Here is a 21,087-nt window from a genome sequence, read left to right as displayed (position 1 = left end):
TCACTGAGCTTTGCTGTCCAGCCACAACACTCAGGCATCAGAGTGGAGCCCTCTGATTTCCCAGCTCCTCTCTGGAGCACTTTCTCCCTCCAGCTCCTCCTTGGCCCAGTTCAGCATCTTCTTTTCCACCCTGGGGAAATCCAAACCGGTGCATGCTTGGGAGTGGCAGCTGATGGCCCAGAGGGGATTTTGATGGGCCCTTCCTCACCAAGCCCTGGTAGGCAGTTCTTGGCTCTGCAGAGGGACAGACACTGGGTCCGGGATAGGTTTTTTGGGATGGAAGCTGAGTTTTTTGGGGTGGGAGCCAAGCACATGCGTGGGACCCTGTGGCACAACAAGCATCTCGTTCATGAGCAAGACAAAGCCAAGCTGGTGCCCACATCACATGTGGGGCTGTGGCCACGCTTGCACTGTCTCCAAAGACACTCAGGTGCCATTTTTCCCTTTTCCCTGTCCCCACAGGGCCAGGCGAGGAGGACTGCACCCCCTGCACCCCTGAGGGCCCTGCATCCCACTGGCGCTGTGTCCCCGCCTGCCGTGAGGGTTTCTACCCCGCTGACAGCCACGGGCTGCCCAACAAAGTCTGCAAGAGGTACAGAACCACCAGAGCAAAGCCAGGGCTGATGGGGAGCACTGCCAGCCACGATAGGATCATGTGGAAACAGCTCACAGCTTGATGGAAATTCAAACAGGGATAAGGGAGCCAGGGCAGCTGTGGGGCTGGACCCCACACGCCCCTGCCGTGTGGATTTCAGAGCAGTGGAGCTGCACGCTCCCCTGCCAGAGCCAGCCAAGGTGTCTTTGGGCTACGGTGGAAGGGGCTCAGCCTCAGCCCCGAGCTCTTTGGAGGAGGTGTGGGAGGAACAGCAATGTTTGGATAAATATTCCAGCTTTCAATTAAACCTGCTCCGTTCACCCCGTGGCCAGGTTGGAGGAGTGCTCCCCACTCCTTGGCCCGGCACGGGGCTGTGTGCGGGAGACAGGGAGATGCCGGGAGGCAACAATTTGCTCCCACTCTCTCCGGATCTCTGCGCTTTAAGTGGGGAGTGGGAGTGGATTCAGCCTCATGAAAGCAAACATGAAAGGCAAGGATTAAAGTTGACTTGGGAACACACAACGCCATCCCTGCCTGCTGGGGTTTCACTCACCTGCACTGTTTCTTCAGCAGGGAGGAACAAGGGACCAGCATCCCTTCCCAGAGATTTCAGGCACAGTCTCCACCAGCAGTTCCTGTGGCTTCCAGGCAGGAAGCACAGTGCTGAGCTCTTTACTCTGAGTAAATGGATGGGAGCAGCACAGGTTCCCTTTCCTCTTTTTCTAGCTGGGAGGTGAGGTGCATGTCCCACTGAATCTCCCCAGAAGGCAAGAGCTTTTGGGATGTCACCAGCTGTCACTGGGCATTGACCTGGCCTCACCAAACCCAGGGCTTCAATAACATTTCAGGCTTAAAATTTGCCATTTTCCACATCCTCTAGTTTGGTCTGTCTGTCATAGTTCCAGCAGATGTCTTTTGGCTGACAGCCCACTCAGGGTGGCCTGACCAGGGTGTTGGTGCTGGCTCAGGCCACAGCAAGGTCTCTGTCCCCAGGTGTGATGACCACTGCTCAGCCTGTGAGGGCTCCAGTGGAAACTGCCTCAGGTGTAAGGAAGGTTACAGCCTCCTCGGTGGCTCCTGTGTGACTAATGAAACCTGTACCAATGGTAAGTGGCAGAGCTGCTGGCACTGTAGTGTTCTCCTCGTAGCAAAAATGAGAAGTTTGGGGGATTCCCTTCACCATTTAAAGCTAAAAGTGCTGGAGCTCCTGGGCTTGTTGGGGCATGGCTGCAACAGGCTGGGTTCCGGCTGTGGGGGGCAGGTGGCTCACCTGGCATTGCTTCTGGATATCTGCCTTTTGCTCAAACACATCCAAGCGCTTGTATTTTGTTATAGTTAGTCTTGGGGCTAATTCTCCCACTCACTGCAAAGCTCCTTTATTCCTTCATTAAAACCATGTGAAAGATGCCCTTAAAAAGCTACTCCTTTTCAATTCTGTCTCCCCCAACACTGGCACGGTTGCTGTGCCTGTTACGTGCAATGTTTGTTTATTTAAAATGTTAATCTGCTCTCATTTTCTCTTGTTCCTCACCCCGGCCTCCCAGCTGACAAGACTTTCTGTGAGATGGTGAAATCAAACAAGCTCTGTGAAAAGAAGCTGTTTGTGCAGTTCTGCTGTCAGACGTGTCTTATGGCCGGGTAAAGTTCAGCGGCTGCATCCATCCGGGACTTCCACTGACTGCCAGCCCAGTTTTGCCAAATGTTTAGGACAAAAGTTTATTTTTTCAGCTTTGGGAGAGTTTACATGGTGCTGTCAAGCATTCGCTCGTAAGTTTGATAGCTTTAATATCACTGTCGGCGCGTTTCTATAGCAATATGTTAAGCAGAGATTGGAGCGTACCCTGAGTGATCAAGGCCTGGAAGCAGCAGACAAGTGGTGATATTAACACTCTCAAACACTCCTGGTGAGCAGGGACCAATGCATGATCCATGTACACACACTTGGTTCTTCGCAGAAATCCTACTGATCCGCCCGCTCCGAGCGGCCGGCGGGAGCCCTCGCCACGAGGGAGGCAGGACTTGACACGCCCGCGAGGAAAGAGCCGATTCTGGCTCATTTTTGGTACCCTCTCGTGCCGGGTGCCAGCTGATCTAACCCTGCACTGCCAGCGCCGTGCTCTGTACATAGGTAAACGATGAACCAGGCGGCTCCGGAGCGCGGCCCGCAGCCCACTCCGGCACTCCTGTTCGGATTCCGTCGGTCACCGCTTCCCTCTGGCCGTGGCAATAACTGGAGGTTTGAGGACCAAAGCCAGAGCTGCCCCACGCGGCTCTGCAGGTGTGTCAGCCCATCAGGGCTTTGCCCTGCAGGTAACTGCAGCCAGGCAAAACCTGTGTGCCTACAAGGAGTTGTAGGGTTTGGGGGGGGTTGTCCACACGGACCAGCCTTACCATGAAGTGTATTTCCCTCCGGGAACTGCTTGACATTGCTGATCAAGTCAGTTCTGGAACAAGCTAAATCCTTCCTCTAAACGAGATGTTGTCCCAAGTAATCTTTGTTGGCATTTTGTGTTACGAACCTCCTCCTGTTTCGCTGGGTACACCCCTCTCTCTCTCTCACAAAATCCTCCTGTTCATGGCAGTGATTCTTCTTGGGCATCTATTTCCCAAATGAGACATTCCAGGGATCCAGCCAGGAAACTTAATTCTACAAAACCTTTCCCCGAAACAAACCTTTTCATGCTCTCTCTTAATAGTAAGTCATGTGGTGTTTATATAATTGTGTTTAAAATATCCTTGGCTATGTTGTTTTACAGATTTTTAAAAAATAACTTATACAATCCTTGTTTTTTTTCTCTGTGGACTATTTTTTATATGGGAGTGGGGTATCTTTTTGTGTCTTATTCCTTCTCCTTTTCTCCTCTCTGACCCTGCAAAGCCACTCTTTGCACCAGACATATGTAAACACTCTTTCCTACGCTGCATGTTCTGATTCTCATTGTTAATAGTTTTAATGAGTTAAACCTTTCTCCAGTGAAATTCCCAGTATGAATTGTCACCAGTTCCACACGGAGCTGGGATAATCCCTGCTTGGTTTCGGCTGCAACGACACCTGCCCTGCCTGGGCTTGCCCACAAGGGCTCACCTCAGCCAGGTGAAGAGGGGAAAGCCACACTGTCTCCAGCCCTCACCTGCCTGGACCAAATCCAAGGAAAGATGGAGCTTTGGTGAACTGATCTTTAAGTTAATAAACTATTGATCTCTCCTGACAAATGAATCTGTGCTTTTTCCAAATCCATGCAGCCCTGACTGGAGCCACTGCACATTCTTACTTTGCTGGACAAAGCAGCTCCCCTGGCTGGAGCTGCTGCTCAGCTCAGAGCACCTGTGGGAGAAATGCTCAGGAACAGATGAGCTGCATCTGCAAAAACCTCACTATTGTTGTTCTAAAGGTCCTTAACCTCCGGAAGAAATTCAAATCCTGAATAGCTGCCCTGTTCCAGGCTGGGCTGGTGCACCCAGGGCCATCTTACTGGGGTTTGGGGCTGTGCTGGGGCACGGGTGGGTGAATTCTCCAGTGTGGGGGATCCTGTATGAGCTGGCAGAAGGGCTTGCTCCCCTTTCCCACTCATACAAGGAGCATCCCGAGCCCCCCAGTTCCCCACTGCAGTTCCCAGCACAGGGTCACAGTTCCCTGTTGGCTGTCTGGGAAGGAGAGGAGCTGCTGGTGTGGTTGGGCATGGAGGGAATTGTGGAATCCTTTGTTTGTTGTGTTGGTTTTGCAACAACCATGGGCCAAGTGCCCAGGGTAGTGCCTGGATATCTGGAACTGAGCTTTTTAAGTGGGTGAAAAAAGAAAAGAAAGGAGCCCTCCCACAAGGGGAGATGCTTTCTCACAGATGTGCAGCTCTGGGCTCCTGCATTTTGTTGGTCTTCACGTTCATCAGATGATAAATGTGAATTAATCACATATAGCAATTCCTTTTGCTGCAGGATTTCCCTTTCAGTCTCAGGCCAAACCAGAGGTCAGAACGGGGGTGACACACTCCTGGCTTCTGCCCCTTTGGTTGGGAAATAACAAACTTCATTTCTCCTGCTGTGTTAGTGAGAAAACAGGAGCTGTGGATCAGGAGTACTGTGCCAGCCTTCCAGTTCTCTGGCTCACAGCAGCCTGCTTCTAAATACTGCTCCCTGGTATATTTAGATGTACTGAAATGCTACAAAGAAAGGAAAATGCTTACTCTTACATCTTGACATAACTTAAAATACACACTGGGGAAGGCAGTGCAATTTAAGATGACCAGTCCCCAGCAGTCCCAGTTCTATCCTGCTTTCTGCTGCCTTCCAGCCTGCCAGGGAAAGAAAAACAAATTCTGCACATTGAATTCTTGCAACAACATCAGCTTCCAGCGTTTCCCTCAGAAATCATTCTTGTAAAGTAATAAAATTCAGATTATTTCTCCAAGCTGTTGCAATACTTGCTTGGAGCTATTAAAGTCTGACTGGTATGCTCAGAGGATCAAAGTGGCTGTGTCTTCCAGATAAATGCATATTTAGGCAATTTATTAAAGCTCATTTCTCTGTTGTCTCTTGGCACCAAAGCCAAATCTATAATAGCTGTTTTCTGGAAAATCTTAGCACAGCCTGACTCCTCGTTTGCAGTCTGGCCGTGGGGCTGCAGCCACGGCCATCTGCCATTGTGCAGTTGGCAGGTGGGGAGCACAGATCTTAAAAATCATTGCTTTGAGTTTCCATTGCAAAGAAAGGACTGTCGAGAGCTTGTGTGCAGCGTCTGAGACCCAGAATCCATCTGCTCGCAATTACAATTCTATTGTGGCTGCAGAGCTGAGGCAAACAGATGTATTGTGCTAAGGGAGACAGGTCCATGCTTTATTTGGCCTTGTCAGAGGCGGGACCTGCTTTCCAGGAGGCTGGAAAGAGTCTCCTTGTGAGAATTGCCTGAAATGACTAAAGTCTCTGTTGCCTTTAACGCTGCATGATGCCTGAGTCACGTACAACAGCGCTGCTAACTCCTGGGTTTTTCCTTGTGACAGCTCCCTCTTGTTCTTGCTCCCTCCTATGTTATAAAACAAATGCAGCTGTTATAAAAATCTGACTGTGCTTTCCCATACGGCTTTGGTGAGGGAGTTTTCCCAGCAGGGAGCACAGGAGCTGCCTGAGCCCAGCTGATCTCTGGCAGGGCCAGCTCTGACGCCGCAGTCCTGGGGACAGGCAGGCGTTGTGCCCAGGGTGATGCCCTGAGAAGCTCCCAAAAGAAAAGCACGAGCCATCCCTGAGCAGTGCCAAGCGTGGCAGCAGTGTTTAGCCTGTTATCACATCCTCTGGGTTCACAGAAATGTCATGGCTCACAAAAAATACCCTTCCCTCGATAGCAGCACAGACAGAAATCATCCTTCCTCATCCTGCTCTGCGGGCCTTGAAGGCCTGGGAAGGATTTCCCCAGAAGCAATGGTGACATTCAGCAGGTTTTGGGGGTCTGGGGCTGTCCTTTTACATGTCACTTTCAGTCCAGTCACCTGCAGTTTGGCTCACCCTCCAGCTGAGCCCTTCCAAGAGGTGCCAGGCAGTGCCCCAGCCTCAGACCAGGGACCTGGGAGGGAGCTCCTGGCCAGACACAGCAGCTAGAGGCACCTCAGCTCCCCCAGCGCTACTCCCAGCCCTTCCTTGCTGTTCCCAAAAGCCGGTTAGGGGGATGCAGCGACATTTGCAAGCATTTTTTGTTTCACAGATAAAGGGTGTGTGCGGTGCTGCAGCCTGTGGGGTGTTCCCAGCCCATCACAGCACCTCAGCCCAGGAACGCACATGGAAGCGACGGGGAAACTGCCCCAAAAGCTGCAGGGGGAAGGTGCTTATGGGCAGCACAATGTCCAGGAGCAAAGGCTGAGCTGCTGCTGGGATGGATGGAAAGCACTGAGAGCTGTGGCTGCTGCCCTGGGGAGCAGCAAGGGCTTGAGCACGGCTCTGCCTGAAGGGAAGCACCAGCCATGGCTCAGGCGTGGGGCTGCGAGCTGGCCCTCAGGAGAAGGGGAATGCAGGGATGGGGTGTTGGGGTGCTGGGGCTGTATCGGTCCCTGAGGAGAAGGGGAATGCAGGGATGGGGTGCTGGGGCTATATCAGTCCCTCAGGAGAAGGGGAATGCAGGGATGGGGTGCTGGGGCTGTATCGGTCCCTGAGGAGAAGGGGAATGCAGGGATGGGGTGTTGGGGTGCTGAGGGCTGTATCGGTCCCTGAGGAGAAGGGGAATGCAGGGATGGGGTGCTGGGGCTGTATCGGTCCCTGAGGAGAAGGGGAATGCAGGGATGGGGTGTTGGGGTGCTGAGGGCTGTATCGGTCCCTGAGGAGAAGGGGAATGCAGGGATGGGGTGTCGGGGTGTTGGGGCTGTATCAGTCCCTGAGGGAGGAAGGCAGGGGCGGGGAGGGACAGGCACTGCCGTTCGCTGTCTCGGCGCTCGGCTGCCCGGCCTGCGCGTGCTCGGCGCTCGGCGCGGTGTCCTGCGGCGGCGCGCGCGGCCTGGCGCGGTGTGTCCCGGTGTGTGGCGGGGTGTCGCCGATTGTCGCCGATTGTCGCCGTGTGTCGCGATGGTGAAGCTCACGGCGGAGCTGATCGAGCAGGCGGCACAGTACACCAACGCCGTCCGCGACCGGGAGCTCGACCTGCGCGGTGCGCGGGCCCCGCGGGGCGAGAGGGGCTGTGCCGGGAAGGGGCGGGCGAGGGCTGAGGGCTGAGGGCTGAGGGCTGAGGGCTGAGGCGCGGGGCGTGTGGGGGAGCGTGGGGGGCGGTCAGTGATGGAGCCTGGCCGTGGGGCGGTGTTGGGTCCCGGAGGAGAGGCTGTGATGGGGCTTGGAGGGTCCGTGATGGATCTCCCAATGGGGCCTGGCGCCTGCCGTGGCCGGAGGTGCCGAAGCAGGACCGGGAGGTTGTTGGAGGGGCTGCAGGGGCCGGGGGTTGGGGATGAAGAGCGATTAAAGAGGCTCCAGTGGCTTCGGGACCTGCGGGGGGTGTGAGGGGGTGAATCACAGAGCGGTAGAACGGTTTAGGATGGAAGGAACCTAAAGATCATCTCGTCCCAACCACCAAGAAGGGGAAAGTGGGGGAAATGCGGGAGGAAAGTGCTGTGGTGGTGGGGGAGGGATGTGCCCCCAGCACAAGGGATGTGCCAGAAAGGTGGGTTTGGCTCGGAGGACACGTCCGGGGACCTGGTGTTCTGCTGAGGGGGAGGAAGAAGGATTCCAAAAGCCCTGCGGGCTGTTGGGTTTGAGGGGGAGAGTTTGGTCTGGGAGCTGTGTGGAGCAGAGTCGATCCCGAGGTGTTTTGTCTGAGCCTTATCAGCATCCCCAGTCCATCCCGGTTTGCCCCCACACTCTGCTCTGCTCTGCGGGCACCATCTAATCCCTGCCCTGCCCTCTCTCTCCAGGCTATAAAATCCCTGTCATTGAGAACTTGGGGGCCACTCTGGACCAGTTTGATGCCATCGATTTCTCTGACAACGAGATCCGCAAGCTGGACGGGTTCCCCCTGCTGCGGAGGCTGAAAACGCTCCTCATGAACAACAACAGGATTTGGTAAGGGGCTCTGCTTTGCCCTGGTGGGACCCTGGGCAGAGGAAGATGCTCTTGGGAGAGAGGTGTGTGTGTCTTTCAGTGCTGGGCAGGGGCAGGAGTGTTTGTTTCAGGCAGTAGAATCAGTGCTGAGCACTGTGTGGGCCCTCTTTCAGTTTCCTTCCTCATTCAGTGCAAAAGTCAGTGTTTGTTTCTCAGCCAGGACAGTGAGATGCAGAGTTTGGGATCTGGCCACATCTCTGGATTTCAGTAATCAGCTCCATAAAGACACGAGAAAAGGGATTCCTGCAAGGGGATGGATTTAAATCTCATATTGCATCTAATATTCTTGCAGTGATTTATTGCCAGCTGTATTAGAAAAGTGTTTTGGATGCTCTCCCAAACTTCTGCCAGTGTCAGACTGGGTTGTTCACAGGGAGATCCTCTGTGCTGCTGTTTCCCTGTGTGTTTCCACCGTTGCTAATTCCTGCCCTAAGTGAAACCTTTGTTTTTGTTGTTCTTCAGTCGCATCGGTGAGAACCTGGAGCAGGCTCTGCCCAGCCTCACAGAGCTCATTCTCACCAACAACAACATTGCTGAACTGGTAAGCTGCCGTGCAGGATAAAGCTAAACAAGCTTACAATTTGTGGTTTTCATCCCTCTAATGAACCATTTTCCTGAGAGTAGTGCCATATCCTTTCTGGTTCTTTCTCTTTAGAGTAATATCCTACAGTTTTGGCAGTAGTTAATGGTGCACATCCCATAATGAACATGATTTGCATCATGCAGTGGAACAGCAGTCACAAGGCTTAGTGGTTTTCCTGTTAAAATAATTGCAGTAATCTAATTAATCTCTAAAATAGATAGAAGTTCAGGAACTTTGTTTTCAAGTATTTTATTTTTTTGCTAAAGTGGCTTAAAATTTCTTGCTGTGCTCCCTTTACCCAGGGTGAACTGGATCCATTATCAACTATTAAATCCTTGACTTACCTGAGGTATGTAACCCCAGAAAGAAAAGCTGCTCTTCTCTGGCGTTTGAGCTCTGCTGCTGGCCTGGCCCTTGCTTTGGCCTGGAATGCTCTGCTTTTTATAAACTCTGACAGATCCTTTCTGTCTAAAAATTGAATTGATAAACGGTGTTTCCTCTACTCTTAATGAGCATCTGGTAATCAATGTCTGAGGTTTTGTACCACTGGCAGACTCTTGGGATAATGAGATCTAACATCTCTGTAAACCAAAACACAAGTGCTGAAGTGAGCTGAACCTTCAAAAACCTGAACCCAAAAGGTTTAATCTGCTGATGAAAAAATAGTTTAAAATGCATGTAAACAAGGCCTTTTCAGTAATATTACATTTGGTGGGAGAGACAGAAGGAAACACAGTTTGCCCTGTGATTTTTCAGTTGATCAGTGTGCAGATAGCAAAGTGATGGTTCCGATATTTTTGGGGGAAGTTTTACTATTATTTTGAGGTTGTTCTTTATGTCATCCTTCAGTTAAATCTACTGAATTGCTAAAGTGCAAGTTTTTATTATAGTTTCCATAATATCAAAGCACTGTCACTAGGCTTATTTCGTGGTGTTGTTACCTGTTACAGCAGGAAGGACATGATGCATTTGAAGTACATTTAATATATTTCAATACAAGTGTATTTTAAAATATTTTCTAACCTTTATTTACTTCACAGCGTTCTAAGGAATCCTGTAACAAATAAGAAACATTACAGATTATATCTAATTCATAAAGTTCCCCAGGTCAGAGTGCTGGATTTTCAAAAAGTTAAGCTCAAAGTAAGTCTGCTTGCTTTTGATTTAGCTGTTTGGGGTTTTTTTGGTTGGTTTTTTTTTTATTGGGCTTTTTTTGGGAGGTTTTTTTGGTTCTGTTTGGTTAGTTGGTTGGTTTTGGTTTTTTGTTTGGGTTTTTTGTTTGGTTGGTTTGGGGAGGGGAGTTGTGGGTTTTTTGCTTTGTTTTTGGTGTTTGTGGGTTTGGTTTTTTGGGGATTTTTTGCATTCTTGAAAATTCACCACTAACAGCGACCTTGTTGCCATAGTTGTAAATTTTATTGAATTTCTGTAAGGGGCTCTACAGCGCTCTCATTGTTTTCTTTCATGGTTTAATTCTGTTAAGGATATAATCCATTTAATCATGTTTAATTAAATTTCAGTGCCTTTGTTGAGTGTTACTCTTTCCTGTCCCTCTGGTGTTGGTAGGAGACAGCTCCAGAGAAAGAAATGAGCAAGCACCACTGGGTGGGGGATGAGTGTGGGAAAGAGCTCTTCATTTTAAGAGCACAAGGTTGATACATCTCTGACTACTTGGGCAATGTTTATCTGCTTGTTCTTACATCTGGTCTCCGTGTTCCAATTTCACTGATGAGGATGAGCCAAAGTGTCTTTCTTGGCCGAGACAGAAGTTTTGCAAACTGTGATGTTCTCAAATTAACTTTGTGTGTGTGTGGTATCGCTGTAGGAGCGACAGGAGGCAGAGAAAATGTTCAAGGGCAAACGGGGTGCACAGCTTGCAAAGGATATTGCCAGGAGAGCAAAAACGTAAGATAAAACAAACAAATTTACACTGGCATCCTCCTTCAGAAACACCACTTTCTTTGTGTGCTGTATCGGGCAGAAAACTGAAATGTCAGCTGCTGGCAGGATGCCTCAAAAGCTTTGGGAGCCACAAGTGCCTTGTCCAAGCACCCCGAGTTTTGGATGGTGGTGAATACATCTCAGAAGTATTTCTGAAAGAGTTAACTTGGTCAAGGTGGATTCACTGAAGTCAACAAGCAGGAAACCTTAATTTTTATTTTTGTTATTTAACTGCTGAGAGGTGGCCATTATTTAATTTGTGGTTGGTTGGATTTTTCTCCTAGATGAGTGGTTTTGTTTTGCCAAATTCTTTTATTTCCCAAAATAAATAATGATGTATTTATTTTGGGAATAAACTGCAAAATCTGCTGTAGTTAGAAGATGAAATACAAATGAAAATCTTTAATTAAGCTATTACAGTATATGTTTATTTAGTTTAATTGTTAAGTGGTACATCATATGTTTTGATCAACCTGTTTGGTCAGATCACAGCATTTCCAAATTCATGGTTAGGCAGAAAAATGTTTTGAATTGATTTAGCATTTAAACCTGTAACAGATTTGAGCTCAAGTGTGTGAGTGGAAAGGGATTCAGGTCAGGTGATCTCCTTAAAGCAGCAGCAGCAGATAACCTTTCTCTTCTGATTGTTGAGATGAATTTCAGTTTAATGCAGGCTGTGCTTGAGGCTGCTGTAATGTCACATTTGACACGAGGGAGCAGAAACCCCATTTTCAGTTTCTCTTTATTTATCCACCCTGCTTTTGTAACGGCAGCAGAGCAGCTGAGTGTTCAGCAACATCCAAATTGAAGAGCTTTTGTCAACTGCCTGATGGATAAAGTTCAGCTCTGCCTCTGAGCAGAGGGAAAGGTGGGGGGGGATGGGACAGTGAGGACAAGATGCTGGTGTTTCTGAAGGAGGCAATTCTTCACTGTATCAGTTTGTTAACAAAGATAAGATACTACACTTGATGGAATGAAATGCTTTCAAACCCAGTTTGGAAGCATTTCAGTTAGGAGAAGCAGCTACTCTTCAAAAAGTGTAACAGGTCTTTTTTTTTTTTTTCCTTTTGAAGCTTCAATCCAGGGGCTGGTCTGCCAACAGACAAAAAGAAAACTGGGCCCTCCCCAGGGGACGTGGAGGCAATTAAGGTAAATATGTCAGGGGAAACGTGGAGGAGAAAAGCTGTCATGGGTCCAAATTGAACAAAAGTTTCCTTTGTGCTGTTCAGACAAATAGATCAGCGTGTCCTGGCTCTGGTTTAGGTTCTTTTTCTGTAAGTTTTCTTCTGACCTATCTGTGTTTTGAAAACTTCAGTGAAAGGTTAACCTGAGCTTGGAGTTCTTCCAAGGGAGGGTGGGAGGTAATGATTTGTCATTTGTAGAATTTTCTAGAACCAGAATTTAGCAGAACTTTCCTGGCTGTTCAGTGTCCCTTAACTGGTCCAAATCTGGGTTGTGTGTTGGTTGTGAGCAGGCTGCCCAGGGTGTGTGAGCGCTGACTGAGCTCTCTGTTCCTCAGACTGCCATAGCCAACGCCTCGACGCTGGCGGAGGTGGAGCGGCTGAAGGGATTGCTGCAGGCGGGACAGATCCCCGGCAGGGAGCGGAAACCAGGTCACTGCTTCTGCTGCTCTTCCTAAACACAGCCCACCTCTGCTCCTGGCGCCCGGGGGCTCTGTGAGATCTGGGGGGGGAGCTGGGTGGGCAGAGTGAGAGCTTGTCATCTGTGCAGCGCATCCCTGCTCTGTGGTGTGCACTCCCTGCAGAGCCAGTGCCAAACGAGGGGCGTCGCTGCATTGGGTGACTTCAGAATTCATCCCAGTTATTTTGATGCTTTGTGAGGGCTGACCTACAACAGAGACCAGACAGAGCTAAAGAATAAAGCAGGGATTTACTAGGAGGCCTCAATGGATCCACCTTGGGCAGCACAAGAGCCCAGCCAGGGCTGCACCCAAGATGAACCAAAATGGTCCCAAAATGCACGACCAGGCACGGGGTCTCTCCCTTGATCAGTTCTGCTCCATTTGCATCTTGGAGTTAATTGTACAATTCCAGCTTTACCCCATGCAGTCCCACCCTGCTTGTTTCTCTCCCTTCAGCCCACATTGTTTGTGCTCTTGGGCTGAGATTTGGATCATTGTCCTTGGTCCCCAGCTAGAGCAGGAATTGTTTTGTCTCCCTACTCTGTGGAGAGCTCACCATCCCCTAATATGCAGCTCAGAAGTAACGACTAAAGCAGCACAGAATGTGAAAAATATAAAAGCTAAAACCTGAGGCATCAGTTTAACAAAATGGGATGAATTATAGAGTCTCTCTGGACCTCTGCTGAGCATCAGTGCCTCAGCAGTGAGTCCGGGAGCTCTGCAGAGATGGATCTCAGCTGCAGGCCGGCCATAGCACCAGTTTTCTGTACATCGGGGCTACCTGGTTTTCCTTTCTGTAGAGTTTTTAAACGTTCCCCTTATTACTGTTCTGCAGAGGGGTGGGAAAAGAACAGCAGCGTCTGCAGCAGCTGCCCTAAAACTCTGACGTGTCCTTTCAGGCCCATCGGAGGACGGCGAAGAAGAAATGGAAGAGGACACAGTGCCAAACGGATCGTAGCCCGGGCCGTGCCGCGCTCCGGCCCCCCCAGGAGCCCTTTCCTGTCCCGTGCCGTGCCGGTGTCCCCGGCGGGGCCCCGCGCCCCCGTCCTGGCGCATTTCGCTGTTCAATAAACGAGCGGTGCCTTTTTCTCCCGGTGCTGCCGCGTCCGCTTCCCGGGCGGGCCGCGGCGGGGCGGGGCGGGAGGCGTTTCGGCGCACTGATTGGCTGCCTTTCGCCTGCCCTTTTTTCTCATTGGTCGGCGTAGCAATACGTCACTCCGGGCGCTCTGCCAGTGATGGCGCGGCGCTTCCTGGCGGCGGCGGACGGGGCGGCGATTGGCGGAGCGGGGCGGGCCCGGACGTGAGGCGGCGGCGGACGGGGCGGTGATTGGCGGAGCGGGGCGGGCCCGGACGTGAGGCGGCGGCGGGCGATGGAGCTCGGGGACGGCGGTGGCGCGGCGGGGCCCGGGCCGGCGCTGGGCCGGGGCGGCCTGGAGGCGCTGCAGCACACGGGTGAGGGGCCGCGGGCCGGGGGTGAGCGCGGGGCGCGGCGGGGCCGAGGCGCGGAGCCGGCGCCGCTCCCCCGGCCGGGCGGGCCCCTCGCCGCGCGGCCCGCGCTCACCCGCGGCCTGTCCCCCCGGCAGTGGGCTCGGTGCTGTCCAGCTATGGCTGGTACGTGCTGCTGGCCGCCGTCGCCGTGTACCTCCTCGTGCAGAAGGTGTCCCGCAGCCTGGCGGCGCGGCCCGGCGGCCGGCCCGGAGCGGCGGAGGCGGCGGAGGGTGAGTGCGGAGCGGTGCCGGTGCCGCCGCGGGCCCGGGCCGTGGCTGAGGCCGCTCTGATGCGCGCGGGGTTCGGGGGGCGGTAGCAGCCCAGAGGGATCCGCTGTGAGGGGTTTCATGGTGAGCGATGCTGGGGCAACCTTTCGGCCACAGATCTGAGAGTGAGGCGATCACCGGGCAAGGCTGGGCCGAGGGAAGTGTTCGTGAAAGGCTCTGAAGGAAAAGCTGTCCCAAAGCGACGAGTTTGGGAGGGAAGGAGTGGGACTGGGACATCCCACTGGGATATCTGTGCCACGGTGGGCCGGAGCTGAGGGGATGGAGGCTAGCAGCCCCTGTGGCCAGTTACCAAATAACTTTTAGACTTTCCAAACAAAGCCAAAACGCCCAAATCTAAATCCTGGTGAAAATACTTCTATAAATATTCACTTTTTATTGATATTCATCACCCCCTTCCAGTTGCTCTTTCCCAGTTCCTGCTCTGGCAGGAGTGTGTGCGTTTGGGGTGTGACAGTCTGTGTTATCCTTGGGAGTGTGGCACAGGTTGTAAATCTCACACAGTCACCGTCCTGCTGAAAAGCACAGACTGTGCTCGTGGATCTGCCAAATCCATGAGTGCTTGGCACTGATCCCCTGGGCACACTGGCCCCACAGTAAAATCTTATTTGCATGCTCTTATCCTCCTGCTGTTCTTTTGTGGTGATAATCTAATAGCTATTAAATTGCCCAAACTGCCTGTAAAATGAAATTATTGAAAGTACTGACATTTCTTTTTCATATTCATCACTGGATCATAGCAAAAAATGAGGCAAACGAATGCGGAGATGCTTCAGCTGCTGGAAGAAAACAGAGCAACATTTGCCTTTTTGGGGGGTATAATTTTCTTTTTGACCTTCACAGGTCACTCATGAAGAGCAGTGGTGACTCAGTGTGGATTTTCTGAGACCTGCAGGTGTCTCTTGAGATGTGTGTCATGTTTGTAAGTGATTTGTCTGCTGGTGGAGGGTGTTAAACCCACTGCTGCAGTGACACCAGCAGGACCCTTTGCCAGAAGGAGTAGGAGTGAATGTGGGCTGATTGCCTCATCCTTCTGTGTAAAAGAAGTTCTCTGGGTAAAAATGGTCCCTGCAAAGCCTGAGTGATATTTCTGAATTAATTTGTATGTTACAAATCCTTCAGAAATAGAAGGAAGTGTCCTTGAAGTGTGAGGTTTAAATTTTATGGTTAGGAACTCTTGTGTCCTTATTAAAATCCTGTTGAAGTAATTGCTTTAAAACAGTAAAACACGATGAAAAGAAAAGAAAAGATTAGCTGGAAACTGAACTTGAGCTGTGATTTTCTGCAAAACAGCTGCAGGGAGAGATGTGAGCCTTTCCTTATTACAGTTCTTTGAGGAGACCATCTAGACCATGAGGATTTACTTTGAGTAGCTTTGCAAACTCTTTCCTGATCTCCTAGAGCCTGATGTGGTGGTAAGAAGGCAGGAAGCTTTGGCAGCAGCCCGCCTCAGGATGCAAGAGGAATTGAACGCACAAGCCGAAAAATACAAAGAAAAGCAAAGACAGGTAACCAGAGAGCATTTCTTACTTTATCTCCTAAATTTGTCATCAAACACTTTGCTGCTGTAAAAGACAGCGGCAAATTGTAATTGTGGGCCTGGTGTTTATTTTTTCACAGGTAAATCTGTACCTGCAGGAGCTTTGTTGCGTGTGCAGTGAATGGCTGGAGGGGTTTTTTGCTGGCTTTTAAATTAACTGTGCACAGTTAACACATAGCACGTGTGTGTTTTGTGCTCTTAGAGGCAAATATAAGTGTTAGAAATGTAGCTTAGCATTGCTGCAGTTCAAGGGTCTGAATTACAGCTTGAGATCACGAGGAATAGCAAATTGCTGAATGGGGCAGTGCAGAAAATGGGTGGGATCAGCCTAGGAAGAACTCTGATCATCATCCCACCTCTTCTGGTTTGGCTTTTGCAGTCAGACACTCAGACCTCAGTTTGTAGCTGATGCTTCAAGTAATGCTGGCAGTTAAAAAACAAAGGAAAAGCCCTTTCTTTCTTTCTTTCTTCTGCAGAACCCCCCGCGGTTCATTAAATTACTGTCATATTCTTTATTTAGTACTTTTCATAGACTCAGGGTTTAAACTTGCCACTAGCTCTGGTTTACCTTCAAAATCTTTTAAAGCATCAAGTGGCCAAAAGAAGCTGCAGGCTGTCAGTACATCCTGAGGAGGGCGAGAGATGTGGCTGTACAGAAAGAGTAAATCCTTCCATAGTCTCAGGGATGGTGCATCGGATAAATACAGCTTGACAAGTATGTTGTAGCTGTTTCTGGGGATTCTGTTAGCTCTGAAATCTTAGTTTTAAGGTTAAAGCTAAGATGAAGCCTGTGTCCTGGGTTTGTTCTGCAGCTGGAGGAGGAGCGGCGAAGGCAGAAGATCGCGATGTGGGAGAGCATGCAGGAGGGAAAGAGCTACAAAGGAAACCTGAAACTGAATCAGGTAACAGCCACGTTAATCGGGTCACAGTGGTGTTCCTGTGATTCAGGGAGCTGAAATTCCTATTGAGTAACTTTTTGCTTTTCTGAACAGCAAGAAGTAGAATCTGGTGCCTCTGCCTCAGCAGTCCCGAAATCGAAACCAAACAAAAAGCCTTTGAGAGGAGGTGGTGAGTATGGAATCCTTCAGACACTCTGGGCTTGGAACAGGGCATTTATCCAGCTGTATCTATGGACTCTGTACATACTTTTTGTCTTTTTCAAGGAAGGAACAAAACGTTCCTTACAAACAAGCTCTTTATCTCTGATCAGCTGGTCTGCTCTGTCCTTCATGCAACAGCTGGCAGGAAGTTTTGGGAGTGTTTTTCCCTGGGAAAAGAATGTGCCAGGTTTTTTTGTAAATATGCTTTGGCATAATTTACTGAGATTTTTGTCACTCAGAATTACAGATTCTTACAGTAGTTCTGGCATCCTTCCCCCATTATTCTGTAAGTTCAATAATTTAGTATCTGGTCTGCCTTTAAAGCACCTGTAGTAGTGACTAAATGCAGGAAGAGGATATTTTACTTTGTATTAAGTAGATTCAAATGATGAAAGAAATTATTATGTAAAATGTGACCTTATTTTTCATATACCACAGTGCTGACCTATTGAATATCTAAATCCTGTAGATGTATAAATCTTAGCAACTCTCACAAAGCACCAGAAGGTCTCACTGTTAAACTCAGTCACCTGCTGGAACCATCTTGGTGGATCAAGTGCTTTCTGTGGCCTCACTTTGCCCATGCCAGGCAGTCTGCTTCCTCTCCTCTCAGCCCAGAGCCCTTGCCATACGTGCAGGTGCTAATTTGGGTGTATTTTAGTGACAATTTTCTGTGGTGGAATGGATCATCCAGACAGCCTCAATCAGGCTGAAAAGGAGGCTCACTCAGGGTGCAGTGCAAGGTGACTTGACTAAATGTATGAGACCTGTGGGTTCTTGATTAAATATACTAAACCTCAATAACAGTGCAGTGCTGGGATTGCTACTTTGAGTATTTTTCCTGGCATTTGAAGGAATCAAATAGATTGGTTCATCTTGTGAGGGTGTGATGTCTGATGCTGTCGGCTATCTTTGGTATCTCTGTCATGGGATATTTACCTCCCTGGGGGATGAGAAGTGCAGGGGTCAGCAGTGCTGAGAGCCAGGATCAGGGCAGCTGGGCACCCTTCCAGCTGCTACCTGTCCTAGTTTAATCCTCAGCAAAGTCCTTGCTTAAGTAACCCATTACAGAATTAGAGGTCTCAGATCTTCTCCTGAGGTAGGTCAGCATGCAGTGAAAGAACCATCTGTGCTGCTCAGCTGCTCAGTTAAGCTAGAAAGCAAAACTTGGCTGCTATGAGAAAAACAAATTTCAAAGATGAAGGTGATGCTGGGAGTTTCAGTGGAACAGGTTGCTTTGAAACCCCCCTGGTTAGCAGTGCTGCTAGGATTTGGGCTCTTAGGTTTGTGCAGAACAAATTGAAGATGTTTGCCAAGTTGTAACTTTGAGTGTGTTCTCCTGGCGTGAAGTTGCCCATGGTTACAGCATTAGGATGTTCAGCTAAAGTGTATTTGCCTTACTGCCTATGCTTGCCTTTCAAATGCTCTAAAGAAATACTTTGCAGTGTTAATGAGTGGATTTACCTTTTGACCTTCAGAGTATTCCTTGCAGGACTGCAATAAAGGATTGTTGTACGTCCCTGACTGTTGGGGCTCCTGCAGAACAGATGCACTCTGCAGAGTGTACTGGAGGAGCTGCTGTTGCTGCTCTGTTTATCCTGCAGAGCAGCACTGCAGCTTTAGTGCAGACTTAGAAAAACCAAATGGTAATTCATTTCAATGTCATTTAATCCAAATTGATCAAATTAAGCCACAAGTGTTTAGCAATGGCTTTTAACGAAAGAAACCCTCTCAAGTCTGGGTGTTTCCTGTGCTTTCATTTTCCCTAAAATGCTGCGTGTGAAGTATGAGCAAGGTGTAAATATTATGAGATCAGTTTTTGGTGTTCCTTGTGTGTTGGTGAAGGGCTGTGGAGGATGGATATTAACAGAGGATTTCTCCTGTGTGTTCTAGGCTATAACCCCCTGTCTGGAGAAGGAGGAGGGACGTGCTCCTGGAGGCCTGGCCGGCGGGGCCCGTCAGCAGGTGGATGAGGCTAACGTCCCTAGTGTCCCCTGGCACTAGCAGGCTTGATCCCACCCCCTGTCTCACTGCCTGCAGCTGGCCTGGCACAGGCACTCCTTTGGGGCTGGCTTAGTGCACTTGCTAACCTAAAACAGTTTTTTGTTTGTTTGATTTACACTGTTTCCAAATTGTAACACATTGGCTGATCCTAAACCAGAAAAACAGCTGATGCTCTTAGGAGGGCAAAGAGAGAAGCAATTTCAGCACAATCAGGTAATTTTCACTCTTCTGTAGAGAGGGAGTGTAGACTCCAGCCAAGGTGAATTACCTGGGATTGTGAGATCTGGGATTTCTGGCAAATTTAGTTATCTATGCTCACTTTACCCCTGTAAGATGAGGATATTTACCATCCTCAGACATGTTACCAGAGTTACCTTCCAGCTAAACACAGTCATGTAGAGAGGAAAGATGTTATCATTGGCAGACACTTTGAATTTAGGCAGAGGGACTTTCAGAAAAAGCACAGGTGATCTGACAAATGCCACGGATTTGCACCAAAGGCCAGTTACTGCACAAGAGTCTCTGTGACCAGCCAGCTTGAATGATGTTTTCCTTAGAAATGGTAAACAAACCAGTGAGGATTACTGATGCTAGACAGCAGACAGGGGGCTTCTTGCTATTCCTTTTTTTTCTTCTTTTTTTTTTTTTAATTTCAACTGCTTTGTAAAAACAATACACTATTAATATTAAATATAATTGCAAACATCATAAATCTAGTATTTACAATCTCGTGGTTTTCTACAGCATCTTTTTTACAGAAGGCATTTGTTCTGGTGTAATAAATATGTATAAAGCAAGGTGGGAGTTGAAGTGACCCTGCTGCAGCACCAAAGCTGAGGCTGGTGTGTGCTGAGGAGGGCTCTGGCCAGTGAAAGTGTCACACTGGCAAGTGAGGGGTGCAAGGAGTGTGTGGTGTTCATCCTTGTGGTGTATGTCCAGCCCTGAGGACAGGGAACAACTGGTCATCATAACCAGGCTTTCCAAGCATCCCATCCCCTTGATTTTCTCTCTAAAATGCAACAGACAAAATCCAGGTTGTCTATGGAAAGGAGTGAAATAATTCCTGTTGGCATAGGACAAGTGTCCCTGTGTCAGTTGCTGTTCTGAGCTGGTCTGTGGGCATTGGGGTGGGGAGCAGTGGTTCCTTAGAGCTTAGGGCTGCTTGAGCTCTTGTTTCTGAATATTTCCTCTTGGAATATTTGTACTTATCAATAGACACGAGTGTCAGCTTTGAATAAACTGTTTATATGCGTGTTGATATTTCTCTTGATTAGAAATGCAGCAGGAGCTGCATTTGTTAGAGAGTTTTAAAGTTGGTAATGAAATGGAAAGGCCAAGAACCTTTTGTTTTAGACACAACAAAGTGTTTGGTCACGTGTGTGTGGAAGGTGAAGTGAGGCTATTGATGTTCCTGTGGAAATCCAGAGGCCAGTGGATGCAACTTCAGGTTTTAATCCTTCATTAGGCAAAAGGAAATTGAGGTGGGGAAGGATATTTTCAAGATCTGAAGAGTCTTCCTCAGGAAAGAGAACTGAGTTGTAATGCCTTAGGGAACATCTTCTCCCTCCTGTTGGGGAAACAGGGAACAGACCGAGGTGCTGTCTTCAGAAAGACAAATGGGGGAGGTTGTTGTCTTAGAGAAGCAGAAATCCCTGTGTGATAAAATGGTCAGGGATGGGTTTATTTGATTCTGTAAAAACATTTGCAAAATAAATAAGCAGGTCTTAACTGAGCATATGCTAATTTTTGTGTCTCAAGACTTGCTTCTGGCTAGGACTAGGGATATGGCTTTTTGCCCAATTCTAAGGTTTAATAAGACATGTCAAGTTAAAATGAAATTATGTACATATTTCTGGAAGCTTCAACCTTTTTTCTCCTTTTTTTAAATTTTAATCCTCAAGTTCCTGAATTTTTCTTAGTCAGACACTTCTAAGCTATTGAACAGGGTGGGAGGACGAACCTCAGTTCATAAAACTTTTCTTTTGGCTCACAACCTGCACAAGAGGGAAGGGTTTTTCCTCTGACTTCAAATGGAAAGCTCTCCCCTGACCACAAGCATTATGGAAAGGTGGTTGCTTGCTGCTTTATAGCTGAGGAGTGAAGCATGCAGAAAGCATTAGGTGAAAGTGAACTATTTAATGAATCCATTGTTCCTGGTTTGGTATGAATTCCCAAGAACTTGAATTATGAAAGATCATATTAAAAAGCCTTCAGGAGATTTTTTTTCCCCCACTAGAGCAGTTATGCAAGAAGCCTCTTGCCTTACTCGTGCAGATGTTCTGGAAATACCTCTATCTGGAAGAAGCTGGGTAATAAACTATTTAACTGCTGTATAATGGTATTTAACCAC

At 49.0% G+C, this 21,087-nt stretch overlaps 3 protein-coding genes across 3 annotated transcripts in view; all 3 read left to right on the top strand.

The window, feature by feature from the left end:
- Positions 1-3,804, top strand: part of PCSK6 (proprotein convertase subtilisin/kexin type 6) — a 34,137-nt gene extending 30,333 nt beyond the window's left edge. Inside the window, exons 19-21 of the mRNA XM_038147398.1 lie at positions 463-592; positions 1,589-1,701; positions 2,140-3,804. Coding sequence (XP_038003326.1) covers positions 463-592; positions 1,589-1,701; positions 2,140-2,237 — 341 coding nt within the window. The 3' untranslated portion in view covers positions 2,238-3,804. The remainder of the gene's footprint in view (positions 1-462; positions 593-1,588; positions 1,702-2,139) is intronic.
- A 3,233-nt stretch (positions 3,805-7,037) lies between these two features.
- Positions 7,038-13,477, top strand: SNRPA1 (small nuclear ribonucleoprotein polypeptide A'). Its single transcript, XM_038147566.1, has 9 exons — positions 7,038-7,217; positions 7,972-8,119; positions 8,621-8,699; positions 9,044-9,090; positions 9,782-9,884; positions 10,564-10,643; positions 11,753-11,828; positions 12,199-12,292; positions 13,221-13,477. The coding sequence occupies exons 1-9, from the start codon at positions 7,136-7,138 to the stop codon at positions 13,277-13,279; spliced, it is 768 nt and encodes a 255-aa protein (XP_038003494.1). The 5' UTR covers positions 7,038-7,135; the 3' UTR covers positions 13,280-13,477.
- Positions 13,478-13,625: 148 nt separating this feature from the next.
- Positions 13,626-19,993, top strand: SELENOS (selenoprotein S). The gene is made up of 6 exons (XM_038147394.1): positions 13,626-13,773; positions 13,905-14,039; positions 15,495-15,601; positions 16,446-16,535; positions 16,626-16,701; positions 18,627-19,993. Exons 1-6 carry the CDS (start codon positions 13,692-13,694, stop codon positions 18,704-18,706), a joined length of 570 nt encoding a protein of 189 aa, XP_038003322.1. The 5' UTR covers positions 13,626-13,691; the 3' UTR covers positions 18,707-19,993.
- Positions 19,994-21,087: the final 1,094 nt, after the last annotated feature.

This window comes from Motacilla alba, chromosome 10 (assembly GCF_015832195.1).
Source record: "Motacilla alba alba isolate MOTALB_02 chromosome 10, Motacilla_alba_V1.0_pri, whole genome shotgun sequence".
NCBI lineage: Eukaryota > Metazoa > Chordata > Aves > Passeriformes > Motacillidae > Motacilla > Motacilla alba.
The sequence above is the reverse complement of the archived record's forward strand: the minus strand, read 5'-3'. Positions and strand labels throughout refer to the sequence as shown.